The sequence below is a fragment of the Anolis carolinensis genome, chromosome 2 (assembly GCF_035594765.1).
Source record: "Anolis carolinensis isolate JA03-04 chromosome 2, rAnoCar3.1.pri, whole genome shotgun sequence".
In the NCBI taxonomy this organism is placed as follows: Eukaryota; Metazoa; Chordata; class Lepidosauria; order Squamata; family Dactyloidae; genus Anolis; species Anolis carolinensis.
The window spans coordinates 150,637,396-150,657,792 of NC_085842.1; the positions used below are offsets into that span (position 1 = coordinate 150,637,396).

At 36.8% G+C, this 20,397-nt stretch overlaps 1 protein-coding gene across 2 annotated transcripts in view; it reads right to left on the minus strand.

The window, feature by feature from the left end:
* Positions 1-20,397, minus strand: part of nploc4 (NPL4 homolog, ubiquitin recognition factor) — a 68,040-nt gene that overhangs the window by 33,799 nt on the left and 13,844 nt on the right. For both annotated transcript variants that reach the window (XM_062970829.1, XM_003217039.4), the window contains exons 3-8: positions 19,783-19,895; positions 16,994-17,173; positions 13,798-13,846; positions 12,932-13,026; positions 12,131-12,254; positions 10,539-10,718 (exon numbers count right to left, since the gene is read on the minus strand). In XM_062970829.1, coding sequence (XP_062826899.1) covers positions 10,539-10,718; positions 12,131-12,254; positions 12,932-13,026; positions 13,798-13,846; positions 16,994-17,173; positions 19,783-19,895 — 741 coding nt within the window. The remainder of the gene's footprint in view (positions 1-10,538; positions 10,719-12,130; positions 12,255-12,931; positions 13,027-13,797; positions 13,847-16,993; positions 17,174-19,782; positions 19,896-20,397) is intronic.

Here is a 20,397-nt window from a genome sequence, read left to right on the forward strand (position 1 = left end):
AATTAACATTCTATTAAATATTTATTTTGGACCAATAACTCCCAATTGGAATAATCCATTATAGTGAAGACGCTAGTGCTTTGCTATTGATGGCGAAGTCCTCTACTGCAATGCAGAAATTAAATATTTTTTTATAAAAATAAAATCCTTTACAAAATACATTTCAGATTATTCCTTGATAAACAAATAATGTCTCAAAACATTAGTAATTTTACATTTGTCACCATAATTTGAACATTACATTCCCTTCATATAACACACACAGAATAGCACAATTCTGACACTGGGCACTTGATAATAGTTTTATGATGACTTAACATTGATCTGTAGCAATATTAACTGATATCCCAACTTTTTGCTCTTTTTAAAACCCTCATTTACTTATTTCTCACTCTTCTTCGACCTTTTTAACTCTCACCTTCCTTTTTTATCTGACTGAAAAGGCTGTATTTTCAATGGTCTTTGTATTCATTAGTTATCTGTCTTCTTCCCCATTGTGTACCACCCAATGGGAAAATGTAATATTTTATTCCTGGTAGACAGCTAAATCAGAATGTGAGGATGGTGCTAAATATATTAGAGGTAGCAGAACAAAGCACAAACAGAGACATTATTGTTTTTAGATGCATAAAAGGCATTAGATAATGTTTGGAATTTCTACAAAAAGTATTGGCAAGGTTTGGGGAGAACCCACAAGTCAAGAGGGCAGTGGGGGTTATTTACTCCCAACGAAGCGCTAGACTGACACTTAATGGCCAGCTGTGTTTTTATGATGTTTTATACGTGTTTAAGTGTTTAATGCATTGTAATGCAATGTATTTTATGGTAATATTTTTAAATTTTGTTTTACTGGGTCTGGTCCCCATGTAAGCTGGCCTAAGTCCCTTTGAGGAGATGGAGTGGGAAATAATAATAATAATAATAATAATAATAATAATAATAATAATAATAAAAAATAATATTATACAGAAGCTAATGGAGACAACCAATAAGAAGACAGGATCAGAATCCAAAATGAACTTGACAGATTAGAAAGATGGGCCGAAACTAACAAAATGAAGTTCAACAGGGACAAATGCAAGATATTTCACTTTGGCAGAAAAAATGGAATGCAAAGATACAGCATGGGGGATGCCTGGCTCAACAGCAGTACGTGTGAAAAAGACCTTGGAGTCGTTGTAGACAACAAGTTAAACATGAGCCAACAATGTGATGCAGCAGCAAAAAAAGCCAACGGGATTTTGGCCTGCATCAATAGGAGTATAGCGTCTAGATCCAGGGAAGTCATGCTACCCTTCTATTCTGCCTTGGTCAGACCAAACCTGGGATACTGTTTCCAATTCTGGGCACCGCAGTTGAAGGGAGATGTTGACAAGCTGGAAAGCGTCCAGAGGAGGGCAACTAAAATGATCACGGGTCTGGAGAACAAGCCCTATGAGGAGCGGCTTAAAGAGCTGGGCATGTTTAGCCTGCAGAAGAGAAGGCTGAGAGGAGACATGATAGCCATGTACAAATATGTGAGGGGAAGTCATAAGGAGGAGGGAGCAAGCTTGTTTTCTGCTGCCCTGGAGACTAGGACATGGAACAATGGCTTTAAACTTACTGGATCTTAGATATTAGGCAGCAGGCTTTAGTTAGTTAAAAGAATGGCTAAAATTAGCGATTCATCCTCTTCTCAACTTGAAGGGTCCCAATCTAAGATTCGGATAGCACGCCTATCTCTGGTACAAAAAATTAGCTAAACAAAGCCCATTAGAAACGATCCTAAGGCCACCATCCAAAGATGAAGTAAGATCTTATAGGGAAAACATATTTAAAGAAAAAGATCAGTGGAATCTTAAAGGAAGAGAAGGGTTAGGCATCAACGACTGATTCCTGTTTCATCAATTACACAATAGATTAATAAAAGATGCTAAAGTAGGGTTTGAGGAAAAGAAATCTAAGCTGGAGTGCATTTTCAATATGGAAAATAAGAGCAAAATCTCCATATTATACAAATACATTTTAGAGTACAATCTAGAAGACAACACAATAAAACATGTCATGATCTTTTGGGCTAGAGAAATGGGATGAACGGACTGCATTGTCTACTGTAATTGTTACTCTCTATGTATGTTATGTGTTCTGTTTATAAATGTATATCACTTTTTTCCTTTTTTTAACTAATAAAATTTATTCTTAAAGGAAAATCTAGTATTTTCTAAAAACCTGGCATTTGTTCTAATTTTAATTATGTTTTTTCTCTCCCTTTAAATATTTATTTTTATGAATACTTTACTGATAAAAATGGCAGTTAACAGAATTATAATGAATAATTTACTTTTACATATCACAAAAGAATGAGGCACAGACATGCAGGGCCATAGCCAAGGCTGTAGCTGGGGTTGGGGGGGAGGAGGTTGAAACTTTTTAAAGCAAATCATGAAGAATAGTTTCATAATGCAAAGTAATTTAGAGATCAGGCTCCATCGATAAACTTTAGTGGACATCCAAGACAAATAAACTTCAGTGGACACTCATGGGGATTTGGTTAATCAGTTCATTCGTGAACCAAGTTTTTTAAAAAAATTTGGGGGAAGTGAATCCTCCCCCCCCCCTCCCCGGCTACAGCCCTGCAGACATGGTCAAACTTAAGCAATCATGATATCTAAATTTTTCAATATAGAGATGCATAACATATGGGAAAGGACTCGGAAATAAATCTCATGTGTTAAAGATTCATGCAGAATATAATCAAATGCACTTTGAGAAGTAGAGGTTTAACTAGAAAAAGATTATTTGTAACCGCAAAATCCAAGACTTGTTTTATTCATGCAGCAGAATGAGAAAAGCTGCAATGTTTAAAATGGTTTGTTGGGAGAAGCTGGGCAGGGCTGTGGCACAGCTGGTTAGTAGCCAGCTGCAGTAAATCACTATTGACCGAGAGGTCATGAGACTGAAGCCCAGGTTGGGTTAAGCCCCCAACCATTAATAGCCTAGCTCACTGTTGACTTAAGCAGCCCAAAAGACAGTTGCATCTGTCAAGCAGGAAATTTATGTAACGCTATATGCAGGGAGGCTAATTTAACTAATTTACAACACCATAAAAAAAGCCAGCAGTGTGTGGAAAGGAATGAGGAAGTAATACCATCAAGGACTCGGTGTCACAAGTGGATGGTGAAGCGGCAGCTCCCCCTGTGACCAGAATCAAGCATACCCTCATGAAGCCAGAAGCTGGAAAATGTTAAATTGCTTCTGTGTGTGTCTATATGTCATATGTCTAATGGCACTGAATATTTGCCATGTATAGGTGCATTGTAATCTGCCCTGAGGCCCCTTCAGGGTGAGAAAGGCAGAATATAAATACTGTAAATAAATAAACAAATAAACAAACAAATAAATAAATAATAACATGGTCTGCACTCCTGCCTGTTCAGGAAAGTCAGTAAAATTAATTTTCTCCTAAAGCAATTGATTGGTTTAAAAGGGAGACACGTCCTCTGATTACTTATTGCAATAAAATCATAGAGCTGGAAGAGACAAAATGTGCCACCCATTTCAAACCCATTCTGCCATGCAGAAACTGATAACCAAAGCATCCCCAACAGATGGCTATTCAGCCTCTGTTTAAAAAACTCCAGAGAAGGAGAGTCTACCACACTCCAACACATTATATCCCACTATCATTCAGCTCTTATGGTCAGAAAAGTCTTGCTAATATTTAGTTGGGAACTCTTTTCCTTCAGTTTGAATCTACGTCTCCATGTCCTAGTTTCTACAGATGCATAAAGCCTTCAATCCTTTCAAATATTTATCATGACATTTCCCAACCTTTTCTTCTATAGACTAAACATGCCAGCTTCTTAAGCTGCTCCTCACAGAGCTTGGGTTCCTGACCTTTTGATATATTGGCCACCGTTCACTGGACAAATTTGAGTTTGTCAATATCTTTTTTGAATTATGGTGCATAGAACTGGGCAAAGTATTCCAGATGAGGTCTGATCAAATCAGAATAAAGTGGGCCTATGACTCTACTTGATCCAGGCACTAATATTGATGTAGCCTAAACTCACACTGGGTTTTTTTTAGCTACTGTATCACACTATTGACTCATGTTCAGCATGTGCTCTATTAAGATTCCTAAATCACTTTAACATGTATTGTTGTCTAGTCAGGTATCACTCATCCTGTGTCTGTACTGTTCATTGATTATGTTTGGCCTAGTACTTTACATTTCCCGCTATTGGAATTCCTTTTGGTAGTTTGGGCACTACTCTTCAACCTGTTAAAGTCATTTTGAATTCTAACCCTGTCCTTTGCCTGCTAGCTGCCCTATCTAGTATGGTGTCATCTGCAAATGTGATAAGCATGCCTTCTATTCAATCATACACATTTATAAAGATGCTGAATAGCATTGGGCCCAAGACAGAGCCTTGTGGCACCCCACTGGTCGCTTCTCTCCAGGATGAGGAGCCATTGGTGAACACCCTTTGAGTTTGGCCAACCAATTTGCAATCCACCTAATGGTCGTATTGTCTGACCAACATTTTAGTGGACTAGACAATATCTGTAGGAATATCATGGGGAATTTTGCTGATGGCCTTAATAAAAACATATGTTATATCCATAGTACCATCTGCCAAGCTCTATAAAAAAAAGAGATAAGTTTGGCTTGCTTTTGAGAAATCCATCTTGACTTTAGTGATCATTTCTTTCTAAGTGCTTTGTCTTATCATCTGCTCTAGAATATTTCCTGGTATTGATGTCAGGCTGACTGGAAGGTAATTGTTTAGGTCTTCTTCTTTTTTGGCCTTCTTTCTTTCCTTTTTGAAGATGGGGGCAATATTTGCCCTCCTCCAATCTGCTGGAACTTATTCTGTTCTTCGGGAATTCTCAAAGAATTCCTGAAATATTGCGTTTCACTTGCATTTTGAACTCAAACCATCCAATCTGCTACTTTTAAACTCTAGCACCTCATTCATCTACATATATAAATTAGGCCTCTTACCTAATGTTCTATGTTTTATCCTTTAACAAAAATGAAATTGAATCTAGTTGATTTGTGGCTGACAATGTTAAACACTTTTTAGGTGGTACATCTTTCATCTTAAGATATTTATTGGAAAAACATTAAATAATGTGTCATTCCACCTAAGGCCTAAGTTTAGTTGAAAGGGATCAAAAAGTTCCAAGTTCTACTGACCACTAAATGTTAGTCATTTGCATTTGACAGAGCCAATAGAGATATGGAAAGCTTGCAACATTTCTTGCTAATCAGAAAAATATCACTGACACAAATCCCAAATGTAATACTTCTCTTATGTCTTGGACTGAACCAAGCTTCTCACTATCTCTGATATGTCACAAAGGAGTTTGGAAACTGAAGGATAAATCCCATAGCTCTGCTTCATGGTTATTTCTATGCACAGCACTATGACACATCATGAAAACACACATGCTGGCAAGACATCACAGACCCCAATAATTAACTTCATGGTGTGCAAAGAATTTAAGGAAGCTGATGTAATTTTGCTTTGTAGCTTAACAAAAACTCATGAATCTTGTCCCTGAACAGGGTATTAGAATGAAATATTACATGCATGCATGTCTCTTGTCACATATTTTCTATATATGTGAGGGGCAGCCAACCAACAGCTGAACACACAGGGGAAAACCGCAGGAGTCTAATACATTTCTGCAAGAGCTCCCTACCAGTGCATCCAAGGTCAGTCTGTGATAAAATGGCTTTAATAAACAAAAACAAAACAAAGTCTGCCAATAGATCCTGGGGCCTATAGCTTGTCCACTTTCTTCAAAATTAAGAGGCAATAAGATATACTAATTAAGTGCTCTAAAAATCAAATGCCTTTGACCACTGCATGTCACTCTGTTAACACTGTAATGAAAAATGATTTAAATTTACTGGAAAGTAAACTAAAGTGAGAAATACTTTTATCAATAAGAATGATCAAGCATCAAAGAGATTGCTAAATTCCTTTTAACTCTCTATTACTTGTAACTGTCAAGCTCAGATCTCATCCTTTAAAGCAAATGCTCCAACTAAATGCAATTAAGTTAAATTTGAAACATCACAGCCTGAACGACAAGGGAGTGTCCAACTTGGAGTTGCGTAAATCTACCTGCCTCTTTATCAGTAACTGCCTTTTCTTTCTCCGGCAAACATCTATGTGCTTCTACCAAAATCCCTCTTTGTGGGGAACTACTTTTACTCCTTCATTCTCCAGGAAGAAAAGTAAAGGCACCAGCCTGTTGCAAAGTGGGCTTTTTCAGAAAACAAGAACAAAACAGCATTGAGAATGCTGCTTCCTGAAAGAAAAAAAACACCACATACCATTTTTTCATCTCAAAGGAAAGAAGGGGTCTTCCACATTCCTCCCTGTTCAGTTTTTGCAGGAGGCAGCAACAAGATGCTGTTGAGCCTTTCCACAAAAGCCCACTATGTAGGAACAAAGCCCTTTTCAGCCCCCTCAGACTTCTGTATTTCCCACAGAGCTGAAGAAAAGTATAGTTCATGGCACTACAAGTACAGGTTGGGTATCCCTTATCAGAAACAATCGGGACCAGAAGTGTTTTGCATTTTGGAACACCCATATTGGTGTATAGATACTTAATGAGAAATTTTGCAGCTGTGATCCCAAAATTAATTTATGTTTCGTATACATCTTCTGCATATCCCTTGAAATAAGTTTTATACATTATTTTTAATAATTTTGAGCATGAAACAAAGTTGCTACATATTAAATCATCAGAAAGAAAAAGTGTTATTATCTCAGACACCCATGTGGAAATTTCAGATGTTGAAATATTTCAGATTTTGGAATTCTAGATAAGAGATACTTAACTTGTAATGGGATTTGGCTAGTATGCCAAGCTAATATATCGCTATGCTCTTTTCTACTTCAGTCTATAAATCTAGGAATTATATAAACTTATATAAAATGTATATCGATAATTTTAATATAAAAATTATATTTAATAACAATCTCAAGTCACTGTTCTCGGTTTAATTGCACAGATATAGGAATCAGTGCCTGGTGCCATCTAGTGACTTCATGTGGTTTTACAATTTTTAAATAATTCAAATCCACTATAACCACACCTTTGGCTATGGTGATGTTGATATATATATATACACACACACACACACACACACACACACACACACACACATATACAGTATATACAGTAGAGTCTCACTCATCCAACATAAACGGGCCGGCAGAACGTTGAATAAGCGAATATGTTGGATAATAAGGAGGGATTAAGGAAAAGCCTATTGCACATCAAATTAGGTTATGCTTTTACAAATTAAGCACCAAAACATGTTATACCACAAAAAAGTATTTCAATACAGTAGTTCAATACACAGTAATGCTATGTATTAATTACTGTATTTACGAACTTGGCATCAAAATATCACGATGTATTAAAAACATTGACTACAAAAAAGCGTTGGATAATCCAGAACGTTGGATAAGCGAGTGTTGGATAAGTGAGACTCTACTGTATATATATCCCCCCAAAGTTTTAAAGGATAATGAATTTTAAAACATATAAAAAGTAAATATTAAAATTAAACTAATTTTAAACGTTCAGGTAGGAATAAAAGAATAAAAGTACAATTTTAAAAGATAAAAGCTCTTAAAACCAGTTCATTTGAAACAATGACCTCCAGCAACTTTCTGTTTTAAAAGCCTGCCTGAATCTATCCTGCTATCAAAAGGACAGGAGCCCCATCTACACTGATCATTAAATACAGTTCAAAGCTAACTGCAGCAGCCAGACAACAAACTCCCACAAAAACAAGCAAAAAAGCACTTAATGCACATCAGTGCTCTGTGGTTTGTTTCATTACCATCTGGGCCCAAAACTGGTTCCAGGATTCTCATGTAAACATCTTCTCTGTCACACCACTTTTTCAGTACTACATTAAACTACATTAAATAGTCAATGTAAATGTGTCCAAAGAGGGGGGCTTTCTGGTCTCCCTAGGAAGGGTGTTAGTGCCCAGTCAAGGAGGCCCTTTCTTGTAACCCCACCAACTGCACTTTGATGGTGATGGAACTAAGAGAACTAAGAGAAGGGCTTTTCCTGATGATCTCAGAGCCGAGGCCATCTCATGGAGCTGGATCACACAGAGCTTTATAGGCCATAACCAGTACATTGAGCAGTGACCTGGTACAAACTGGTACCAAATGAAGCTGCTGAAACAAAGGAGCTGCCAAAAAGGGGCTGAAGTATTTTGGGCCAGCTGAAGTTTCCAAATACTATTCACAGGCAGCCCCAAGTAGAATATGTTATAGTAATCCAAATGAGAACACCTTTTCATAGAATCATAGATTCTGTGTTTGCTGTGTATACTGTGTTTGTGTGGGAGAGAAAGAAAGTGAGAGAGGGTCTGTGTGTGAGAGAGATGGAAGACAAACACATAATGTGCTAGCATAGTAACAGATCTTAATGGCATCTGTTAACAGTATGCAAGAATGGCCCATGTAGGAGACAAAAACATTTTGTACTTCTGCTACATGCTCACTAGCACTGTGAATGTATAAACCTTTATCTACTGAGGCCTCACACCATGGATCTGATGAAGCTGGCTGCAGCCCCTGAAATCTTAAGCTGAAATAAACTGGTTACTGTAAAAGGAGCCAAAGGACTCTTGCTTTCCTTTCCACCCATTTTTATGCATTATACTTGTCAGAGAACTTGGACTGACTATCTCCATCACTGTACTTAGCACACAGAGAGAATGAAGCAGCATTTGATGAAACAGCCCACATTTCCTTTGCTTTACACAATGCTTAGCATTTCTACATAGTATACACTTAGTAGTCAATGCAATTTACAGATACCTTCTAAGACTTTCTAACCCACATCTGTTTATTCAACATTAATGAAAGAAAGGAAATTTACTAATTCTGACAAGTACTCTTGCCACTATGTGGTGGGTGCAGAGGCTTAAAATTATACATCGTGATTTGCTTTGGGCTTCAGAAGTTTCTGGCTCAGTAACTTTTGAACCAGGAACTTCCTATTTCACAAGTTCACCCGTATCTACCACACAATATTTACAATGCGCTGAGTTTAGATACACGAGGTAGAAAGAAAGTGCTTGGCCAAGAATTTTTTTATCCTTCTTTACACAGAAGAAAATCCATAGGAATTGAAATGTTCCCCACTGCTTCCTGACATCATAAGCACTGATACTCCCTGCAGCCCAAGGAGTGATTCTCAGATGTCGGCACACTGGGAAAAGAGACAGCAAAATACCATCTATCATTATAAGACACTGAGTAACAAGCAACCATAAAAAGAAGGGGGTCTGCAGGGTGGGAAAAGGACTGGGTTCACAGCAAACTCTTTGAATGGAATTCCTTGTCTTTCTATCTTGAAGGCTGGAGAAAACTAAATCTGTTCTGAGGAATGGCAAAAAGTTCCTGCAACTCCTTGTAGGTTCCCACTTTCATTTACAAACCAGGACGATAACAGTGCTCTTTTATCACGGAGGCTTAAGGCAGTAAATTGTAAAAATCTGTTACACAAAATGCAGTATTCAATCTTCAAGGTTGAGTAATGTCCCACTTACATCCACAATTCCAGCATTTTAATGCTGAGAAGAGTCCATAGAAATAAAACACTGGCCAGTACACCAGATGTTACAACACAGAAAATACACAAGGTAATGAATTGTTTCCATACTCCCTATGTTGTACACAAAAAGGCAACTCACAACTTCAATGCCACTTAAATTACAGTATGTAACAGTTTTTGTTCCTGAGTTATAAATGTCATTTTCTAATTGGTTACATCATAAAAACCTGGAAAAAGTCTATTAAAACTGCAAAAACTCGTATTTTTGTAAAACATTCCACAGCACATTTTGCTATAGTTTTTCAACAAATATTTCATACAGTCTTAACCAATTCAATATAGTTTGTGGTAGCCATAAAAACAAAGTTTCTGGAGTAAAACAAATACTTTCAAAGTAAGTACCACAAAATTAAACAGGAAATAATACTTTCAAACCAGGAACAGAACATTTTTCAAATTTTGTTACATAGTGTTATCATAAACCTCTCATTTGCAACTTTTGCAATAAGAACGAAGTCACTTGTAGATTATTTTGCAGTGCTTGAAGCAACCCTAAATAAGATTTCAATGCTGCTCTCTACTAAGAACTATTGATATATCTCTCAACTACTAGTGGGAGCAACTTGTTTCTGTGGGGAAAATTATTTTCTGAATTATATTAAACTTAATTTCATCTGATAGGATGTAATAATAATTATGATGATGATTCATGGGTCCAGCATTAAATATATTCCCATCATCGTAATCATCATTATTATACTTACATTTATTTCTGCTATATATGTAATGCTGGACCCTTGAATCAGTACTATATTTTAGAATGGAAAACTGCCAGGTCCCCTATGAACAGGATTATTATTGTCACAAATGACGTATAAAGAAATATTCTGTTTCCACCCTTCTAAAAGAAGCAAACCAAGATATTTTAGTACTAAGCATGCATTCACCTGGGGAGGTTCATAGATAGCAGCAACTTCAGCACGGATAGCCAAAGGGATGTCTTTGTGCTCTGTATACCTTCCATACAAATATCCAAAATGCTGGTTTCCTGTTTTTCTCCAGAAGTCCAAGAAGCGATCTGCAATAGTATGGTTCTCAAACATGATGTTATCCACATGCCTGTATTTCTGTAATTAGGGTAAAAATATAATACTATATCAGGTAACGGCCCTTGTCAGGATCAGCTACAATTGGATCAACTGTCCCAGTCCAGATAATCAATGGTGAGGCATGCTGTGAGGTTCGCACAATTCCTGACTTATTGTAAAATACCATGTAGCAGCTGTGTAGATGTTAGTTATCGTATAACTTTGCTGTGCTTCATGGGTTCCTATCTCTTTGCAAAGCAGTGGCTGGGGGAAATAAAAGTAAATCAGAAGCTTTTGCCTTTACATTCAGTTAATTGTGGGTTTTTTGATATGCCAAAACATGAAACAAGGCTAGCATTATCCATGGTTTATGGTAGAGGTTGGAAAACTACAGCTTATGGCTGTATATGAACTCACAGGACTTTTTTTGCAGCACCCCAGAACCCTATCAGAACCCTTAAAGATCACATACTGGCCCTTGCATCTGCTGTAATTAACCACCTTTAGGTTAAGGAAAAAAGGCACAACCATAGACTCCACAGTGAAACTGTCCTGTTTACTGCAGTTTACACTTATCATCAGTTGTCCTTGCTTGCATGTGTATACTATGATAATCCATAGTATGGTTTGTGGAAATCTGTCTTATTACAATGCTTAAGGCACAGTTTATTAGCCAGTCACAAATCATAATTTGAAAATATGGCTGGTTGTAGTGTTATAGTTGTAAATATAATTTGCTATGGTATTTGAATCCACAACTGTTCCGGGTCACTGATTTTCCTTTTCTAATCAGTCACCCTGAGCAGAAATTGACAAAAGGGGAAGAAGAAAAAGAAGCCACAAATGGGGAAAATAAACTGTTGTTTGTTTGTGAGGCATAATTATAATTTTGTGTCTTAAGCAACAAACAAATTACTTTATTATATGTGTGAAATTACATAGGAGTACCTGCAACTGATTGAAAATAGAGTGAAATTTTCTAATTTTGTTTTTATGATTATACCAAGAGGAAGGGAAATTCATAGGTCTGTAATTCATTTATGTAAAACTAAACATTAGCACTATATTCCAATACAGTCAGTTCGTCTTAATCTTAGAAAATGCTATCCTAGATTCCCTTTTCACTAAGCACTTACTTGCTTTATAATTCCACACTCCATTATTATTGTCTTACCGAACTACTGCACAGGTGGTTCTGAAATCCACTAAAAATCTTTCTCTTACTTCATGCACCAAGTAGTTATCTGCCAATTTTCCTTATAAATACTAGGCAAGTATATTTTTCTGTCTCCTTGTATGTAAGTTAACCAACACATGATTACCAAGCAATTGCGAAAAAAGAAAACACTTGCAAAATGAAGGTTGCTGCTCCTTTCCAAATTGAACTGAAGTTAGAAATGCCATTGCTTTCCTCAAAGCGAGTTTCTCTTAGCACTTGGTGCAGATCTTACCTGTCTATTGAGTGTGATGGCACTTGGCTGGCACTTGGTACAAATTCCCTCAGGCCACGGGGGGTGCCCCTCACATCCAGATTTAATCTTGCAGCTAATGTTTTCAAGGGCAACAAACTTCCCTCTGCACACAAAAATGGCATACTAAATGTCTGAGTATTTAAATTACACTAAATAAAATATTTCATCAGTCTTGGAGCTCTAAGAGACCAACAACAACTTGACACACATGAAAGAAAACAAGCAGAGAATCCACAGACCAACCCGTTGACCATTTAAGCTGATTTCTGCCAGAAATGCAGAAAATAATTAACCTGGACGAATCTACACTGAGGCTATAGTTAATGTGGAGAAGACTAACGTTATCTGCTAGAGCATTTAATGCTGTTATTTTCACATTGTAAAGACCATAAAATGTGCAGCTTATTATCTGTATTTCACACATTTGCATGTGCACAAAGTCTTTGCTATGGGAACAAATAGTATGTATCCGAGTGGAGTAATGTTTGATGTTATTTAATAAACAACGGGAAAAGACTATGTTTCCATGCTATTATGACAAAGGGGAGGCTTTGGAAAATACGAACAGCATGGCCACGGCTATTCAAGATCTATCAAACAAGGGAGAAAGATAAGTTCCTATCTTTACACAAATTTGCTACACTGTCTTTAAAGTTAATATTATGCCACTAGTTTGAAGCAAATTTGTTTTGTCTTATAAACAGTCTTCTAATTTTTTATATTTTATTCTCTCATCTATAATAATGAGACTCCCCTGCAGAAATGGTGCAAATTTCTTACTTGTCTGCGCCTCCGGTCAGTTTCCTGATGTAGGCATGGAATGACATATGCTTCACAGGAGGCTCCAGATGGTTTAAATAATCCTCATCAAAAGGCTGCCAAAAACCCACATACACAAAGGAAAACCAGGTCAGACACCTGCTTGATAATACATTGATCATCGAACAAATGGATGTTTTAGTCTGAACCCCTCTTGGCATTCAACGTGGAAACAATTAGAAAGCTTTGTGTTCTTCTTCCACAGCAGTTATTACTTTGACAGAAATAGCAGGGCGCTTTCTCCCAACCCCCTCATACAGTATAGAGTTTTAGTCTTGCTCGAAATGGTTACAGAAACCCAACCTGCCTCATGGGTATAATATTCTTTTTCTCCTTCTTCTTTAACTGGCAGAGCTAAAGGCTAACTGATCAAAGATAGCCAGAGAACTCTGCTACAGTTATCTGAAGAATCTGTGCAGAACTGAGAAGAATACCACAGGACCTTTATTTTACAAAGTCAAAAGATCAAAACAGAATGTAAGAATAAACAGTAAGTGTTTTTGAGAAACAGCTCTATGTGCACAGCGGGGGGAGATTCACAATTCAAGTGGGAGATACAAAATGCATATCTGTTTGTCTGAACCTTTAGTACTATATCTTGTTAAATCCATTACTGGAAAAAGCCAGATGTCAAAAACCTGATAAATTCCAGTCCTGCCCAGACAGATATATCCAGGGGACTTGTTTAGCTTCTTTTACCAGCATAGGCAAGATGCATTAATGTTTCAGCAACATCCTTTCAACAGCTGCCATTGATGCAACCACACACATATGATTTTTTTAAATAAATAAAATGTTACCATAATAGTTTTAGTTTAACTCCTTACCTCTAATGGTACACAGTGCACACATTTACCCAATGGGCTATGTCGACAACTGTGTGAAGAAGATAAACAAGCATTAGCAGCCATATTCAGCAGTAGCAATAGTAAAATACTGTTTGATGCCATTTTTCAGAGATAACAAATGTGAAAAATGAAAATATAACCTATTAAACGACCTACAAAATAAGACAACGGGGGAAGGGAACGGCTTATGCATTACCAAGCTTGCATGTGTAAGTTACATTACTATGCCAACAACCACCTTTGAAATGACCCGTACATATCTGAAACTGTACAGAACACTGTAGTATACTGCTTAAAATACGTATAAATGGGTTGGTTACTTTTGTAAGAAAGGTCCAGTCAAGCATTCTTCTACACCAGCTGTGTAAGGATGGGGAATACATAAAGCCATGTGCTGTAACTCAATGTTATCAGGTTTTATTAGTCCCACTCCCATTTAAAGTAGCCTTCTTAGATTAATTTCACTCCACTGAGGGTTCCTTCCTTCATAAATGCCAGTGTAGGATTGTTCCTGGCAATTATATTTTATTCTATTAGAATATATGCATAGAAGTTAGGTGTAACGTCTAACAAAAAAGTACAATTTTGTTTTTGATGGTTTCATAAGCACAATTTTCTCTCAGTGAACTGTCATTTTGAAAATCTGAAAATACTTCACTATTGAAAGGTTTCTACTTCTCATCTAGACTAAGGCATTGTTTCCTCTGAATGGACAGTCATACAATGGCACAAAGTAGAGCAATTACTTTTCAAAGGTGTATCATGCATTTCAAAAATTTAAGTCAGATTTATTGTTGAGTTATTATTAATAGGAATCTACGCTCAGAGATAATTTCAGAAGTAAACCAAAGGTCATCAGATGATCACAATGCCCTTTCCTAAACACATGCCAACCCCTATGCAATACTTTCCACTATACTCCATGAGACAACTACAGCTGTATGGCTTCTAGCAATGAAATATACAGCTGTCAAGAATAACTGTGAGATGGGAGTTTTGCATGAAAAATATTGAAACTTGAAACATTTCTGCAGACATGAAGCTATTTCAATTCAAAAAAGGATTAAGAACAGATATGAACATTTGTATGAAAAAATAGACAGGGGCAAGGACTCTGGAATCATGCTGCTCCATCGTCTGGATTTGGCTTCTACAGCTTCTTTAATACAACTCCTTCCACTGTCTCTGCAGGCATAAATTCATGCAACCTTTACATTATTGATCTGTACTGTTTTCTGTGCTTTGCATATAGGACATCTGAAATTGCTCTTTTAAAAAAGCACGAAGGCCTACCAGAAAATCCATACTCTTAAAACATGAACATTTGGGATATTGGGTAACTGGTCCTGGGAACCTAATATGAATTATGAATGATCCATCAGTCTTTCACTCAATCTGCTCATTATTTCTGTCTTTAACTGGTGAGAATCCATTCATCCCCAAATAATTCTTATCAAGTTCAGGACTCACTGATACTTTCAAAGAAGATACAAGGCAGGCATTAATTGTGAGGAAACAGCAGCTGAAGGGGCAACACCACGTCCAGGAAAGAAGCATTACTTCTTTTTTACAAACATTTTGAGCCGTAACTGGGGCTTATTGCTAGGACCCAATAGTTCTGATATCCAGGTATATGCTCTTTTTTGTCCGCCTGTATTATATTAGCATTGATATAGTGCTTGAAGAAGATAGCAACAACCAATCTCTAGTCTGTTGGGATACTAAAACTTCCTAATTTCCTGAAGTGATTTTACACTTCACAAGCCCCCAAAGGGTCAGGCCCTCGCTAGTCATGAACTCACAAATATCCACTCTCCCTCCATTCACATACACACCTGTCCTCAAAGGTTTGGGAAACAATGACAATGCTGAAACTATAAATGAGCAGCTCTGTATATTAATAATATAAGTTAGATTTGTAATGACACCCTTTGCTTTTCTAGGTTAACTGGACCTTTGGCTAAACTGAGAGTTTCCCTTGCATGTTCCTACAGCCATTTAGGCTTGTTACATATCAAGAACTCATTTAAAATCCTTTGTGCTCCAGAATTTTTTTGACTATAAGTCAAAAGACGAAATATCCTGGCCCCTGGCCCTAAGAACTCAACCAAGCAGGCCTGCGGAGCTGGAATCAGGGTAATAAACAAATTTGGGTAGAATTAGAAAAATGTACAATTTTAAAATAAAATAAAATACTAAATGCCCATCTGTTGCATATTTACATTCAAAGAAATTGGGCAAAGTTTTCTGGTTCAGAAACTTCAATCAAATAAATACATTTTATATTTTGACAATCTAGGCAGGCTGGTGATTCATATGGTGATAGGAAATGCCTTGTGCTACCATTTGACTACTGTCAATTTGTTAATTAAAATTTGCCATTTATGAAGGAGCTGAAATCAGACAGGAGAAAAACATAAGCACTGAAGTCAAAGGTTTTGTGTACTAACTCTACAGTCTTGCTGTTAATATACTACATGGAAAGAAATGGATGACTTAACACATTACGCAACCTATACTTAAACTATACTTAAAGCCATTGGCAGTGCCAAATATATTTCAGGTTACTACTTGATTCTACAAAGACATAAATAAATCAAGACCAAATAACTGTCAAAGTCAATAAGATCTCTTCAATAGCAATTAGAGATAAAAAAAAATTCTTGTGGAACAAGGATTGGATGTATCAAAAGCATTTAGAATACTGAGCAAATGACTCTGTGTTTATTAGTCCCCAATCACATAGCATTTGTGATTATAAATTGCTATTTTACAGCTTGGGCTACACAAAAACGAAGGTGGAGGTTCTATCACAATGGTTCTGAGGAAGAGTGCCCTTTATATGGCAATTTCTAGCAGTCTGCTCACTCTCTGTGCTGAAAGTCAACGAAGCAATTCTCTCCTTCTCAAAATTCCACCCCTTACCAGGGCACTTTGAAACACATAGCATATCAAGATATATTCTATTACCATCCTTTTCTATGATTCGTTTTCCCCTAGTTTGAATACTGAATACTGAAAAATGATCAACAAAGAATTAAATTATTTAAGTTTTTACTTAATTTTGAGGTGGGAAGTAAAGAGATGGGACATAAACATGAGATGACAGGGAGATCTTTGATAATCCACATAGAACAATTTTCAAATGCTAGATAGAAAGTTCAATGATATTTACAGTTGCTGGTCTCTATTTCTGTAAATCCTTCCATCTTGTTTCATTAGGTACTGGTCAATTTCATCCTCTACCACCTGTGGAACACCTATTTGGCGCACTCCTTGAGAACTTGAGACATCCATGTTCTCAGAAGAACAACCGGGTGGATGTGAGGGAAAGAGAAACAACATATCTCCATGCCTACAGGGAAAGACATGAATATGTGAGAAGTGTTACAGAATGAACAACATTTTCATAGGATATTACTACATCTAAGCATCTTAGTATTCAACTAAGAAATACTTATGTGAGCTAAATAGAGTTGGCAGGCTAATTCTACAACAGTTATCACATCTCATTATCCGTAGTATCATTTGTCTGTTTCACTCACAAAAGAGACTGGAAGTGAGGAGAGAAGGGGCAACTTTTGCTGATACTGCCTTCTTCTGTTGGCACCCTATGCTACCTCCCACCTGTTCTGGGAGATACCCCAATCCTCCAAAATAGTTTTACAAGGATGTGTAGGGAAAGGAGTGAAGTTCTTCCACTTTGTTTCCAAGCCCAATTCAAGGTTTTGACCTTTAAAGCCCTAAACAGTTCAGGTCTAACATATTGACCGCATCTCTTCATACCAACCGGCCCACTCTTTAAGAGGCCTTACTCTCACTTTCACCACTGTCGCAAATGGAACTGACATCGGCAAGGGAGAGGACATTCGCGGTGGCCGCTCCTACCCTGTGGAACACCCTACCAAAATAAGTTAAAATAGCTGCCTCCCTTTCTTCTTTTGAGAACCAACTAAAAGCCTTCCTTGTTTAGACATGCTTTTAGTGAAGAAAATTAATCAGGAGTGACAGGAAGTATCATACATTATGGACTGGAACAAAGTACAATATACATCTCGATATGATGCCACGTGAATGAGAATGTACATTGTAGTTATTTCTTATTTACCTATTTTATGATGCTTATATTCATTATTGATGTATTCTGATTGTTGTTTATGTGATTTTAATATATTGCAAGCTGCTTTGGGGCCCATGAGGGAGAAAAGCTATATATAAAGATATTATTATTATTTATCAGGTATAGTAATTTCACAACATGGCACACACTTTGTAGGATAGAAATGTTATTGTAAACCACAGCTAAAGTAGTTCACGCAGTTCCCCAAAGTTAGGAAAACCATGGCAAAACAAGCATCTGAACCCAAAGTCACAACCAAGAACTTTAAAGACAGCTCATCCTTCATTCTGAAAAACATACTGAAGGATTAGACAGGAGGGAAGCTCCATGATCAAATATAAAGTTTAAAGAGAAATACATAAGCTGTTATTCTGCAAACAAGATAGAGGTTCCATTGATAGTAGATTCATCTGATCAGGAGGATGCTTCTCCCAATCCCTTACAAAGAACAGGGTTGGCAACTGGGGAGTTATGATAAATCCAGCACTGTCACTGAAAGCCCAAGTGGCATCTGGAATACATCGGTGCATTTCGCCAAATGAGGCCAGTACATCAGCTGCACCTCATTCTACACAGACACAGCGGGGGCATAGTGATTCATCCTTCTGCAAACTCTAGACTGGACTATAATCATGCACTGTGTGTCTAGCCGCCTCTGGAGACTTTTCAGAAACTTCAGCTGGCACAAAAATGCAACTATTAGGTATTAACAGAGACCCTATTCCTTAGATGGCTACATTAGTTGCCAAATACATTCCTAAGCACAAGTCAAAATGTTGTTCATTATTAGTAAAACCCTAAACAGCTTGAGACTTGGATACTTGAGGGACACATCGTTTACTACGTACATCTGCAAGGGGGGGGGGGGAGAGAGAGAGAGAGACTCTGCAATCATCTGAACTGAAAGTGACGAAAAGGGGTCCTTTAAGTCATTATGGCACTTTGCTTTTGCAAAACTCATCCTGAACATTTGCTTACTACTCATTCCAATGGCTTTCCCGACCACTCATATGAAGACGTTGTCTTGCATCCAGGTATTTTGGCATTTTTGAAGGTTAATGTTTTTTTGCATAGCTACTACTATTTCTGTTTGTTTTATTCGTCTTGTTAAAAAGTGTCTCATTTTTTAAACAGTAAGACACATGGGGAAATTATGCTGAAGTATACCCATAAAATTATTAAATAAATAAAAGTCTACATTATATACCAATTGTTATTTGAAGATGGTTATTCTTATCCTGCTTATCTAATAATTTCCAAATCAACTTATCTAAATATATAAAATGATAAATCTACAAAATACCTTTTAAAACAGAGCTGTATTCAACCAGCAAAAGTAAGTTTAAAACAGTATACTGTAAACCTAGGAACACCATAGATAACACACACATGCAGCTGCATCCTGAGCACTCGATTTTTCCTTCAGGAATATATGAATGATAACATAATTCTGAGGCAGGCCTGAGAATGCGCATAGCTAAAAAGTATAAATTAACTATAAAAAATTAAGCTGCTCTTCAAGTCCATTACTTTGGTCAAGAATCCCAATTTCCTTCTCTTAAAAAAAGGAATTAACACTTTCTCAGCAATTCTATCTCTTTGCACATAAACAAGTTGTAACCTATTATAACAGGTTACTAAGTAGTAACTCAAATTTCTGTAGTATCACATACTAAATTACTTCAGCTACCCATAGGCTTAACTATGAAAGACTATGAGTAGAGTACACTGTAGTAGCTTCTTAATTATCAGACATGCTAGAGAAATATTATGCAGGCCTTCTAAGAAAATGCAAAACTTACTTTAATCGAGCAGCATTTCAACATCTTTTACCAAATACTTACTTTATTTTTAATAAATTGAGGGATTTATTGGGAGATGACGTAATCTCACCAGTCCTGTTTCTATTGATATATACTGAAAATCCATTATTTCTGAAACCAAATTCTTTTGCAACCTAGGAATAAGGAAGAAATAAGATAATATCTGGAATCTGTGCTGCAGGAAAATGAGAAGATATATGCAATAAAACTATACATAAATGAATATATGAAATTTCAGCTGTAGATCCCCTAGGATAGAGAGGGTAGTCATAAATAAAGTATTTATTTAGGTAGTTTATGAAGAGTAATTAATGACTAAGTGCCAATGGTTCAGAAATACATGCTCAAAAAATCTATAAGACAGCAGTACACATAAAGACACCACATATTGAACAGGTTGATCTTAGAAATTAAACAACAATCCTAAATTAGACTTTAAAATAATTAACGGTTAAGCTATTCACACTCTAGAAGCGAGAAGTACACAACATCATGATGAGGTTGCTTTAACCCGATTAAACAAATTCACCGCTAAAAATATCAAGATCCCACAAGAAAATGTGGAAATAGTCATTAAAATATTTCAACTCATTCCCGATTGCTAAAAGGAGACGAGAGAACACCACCAGTTGTTTA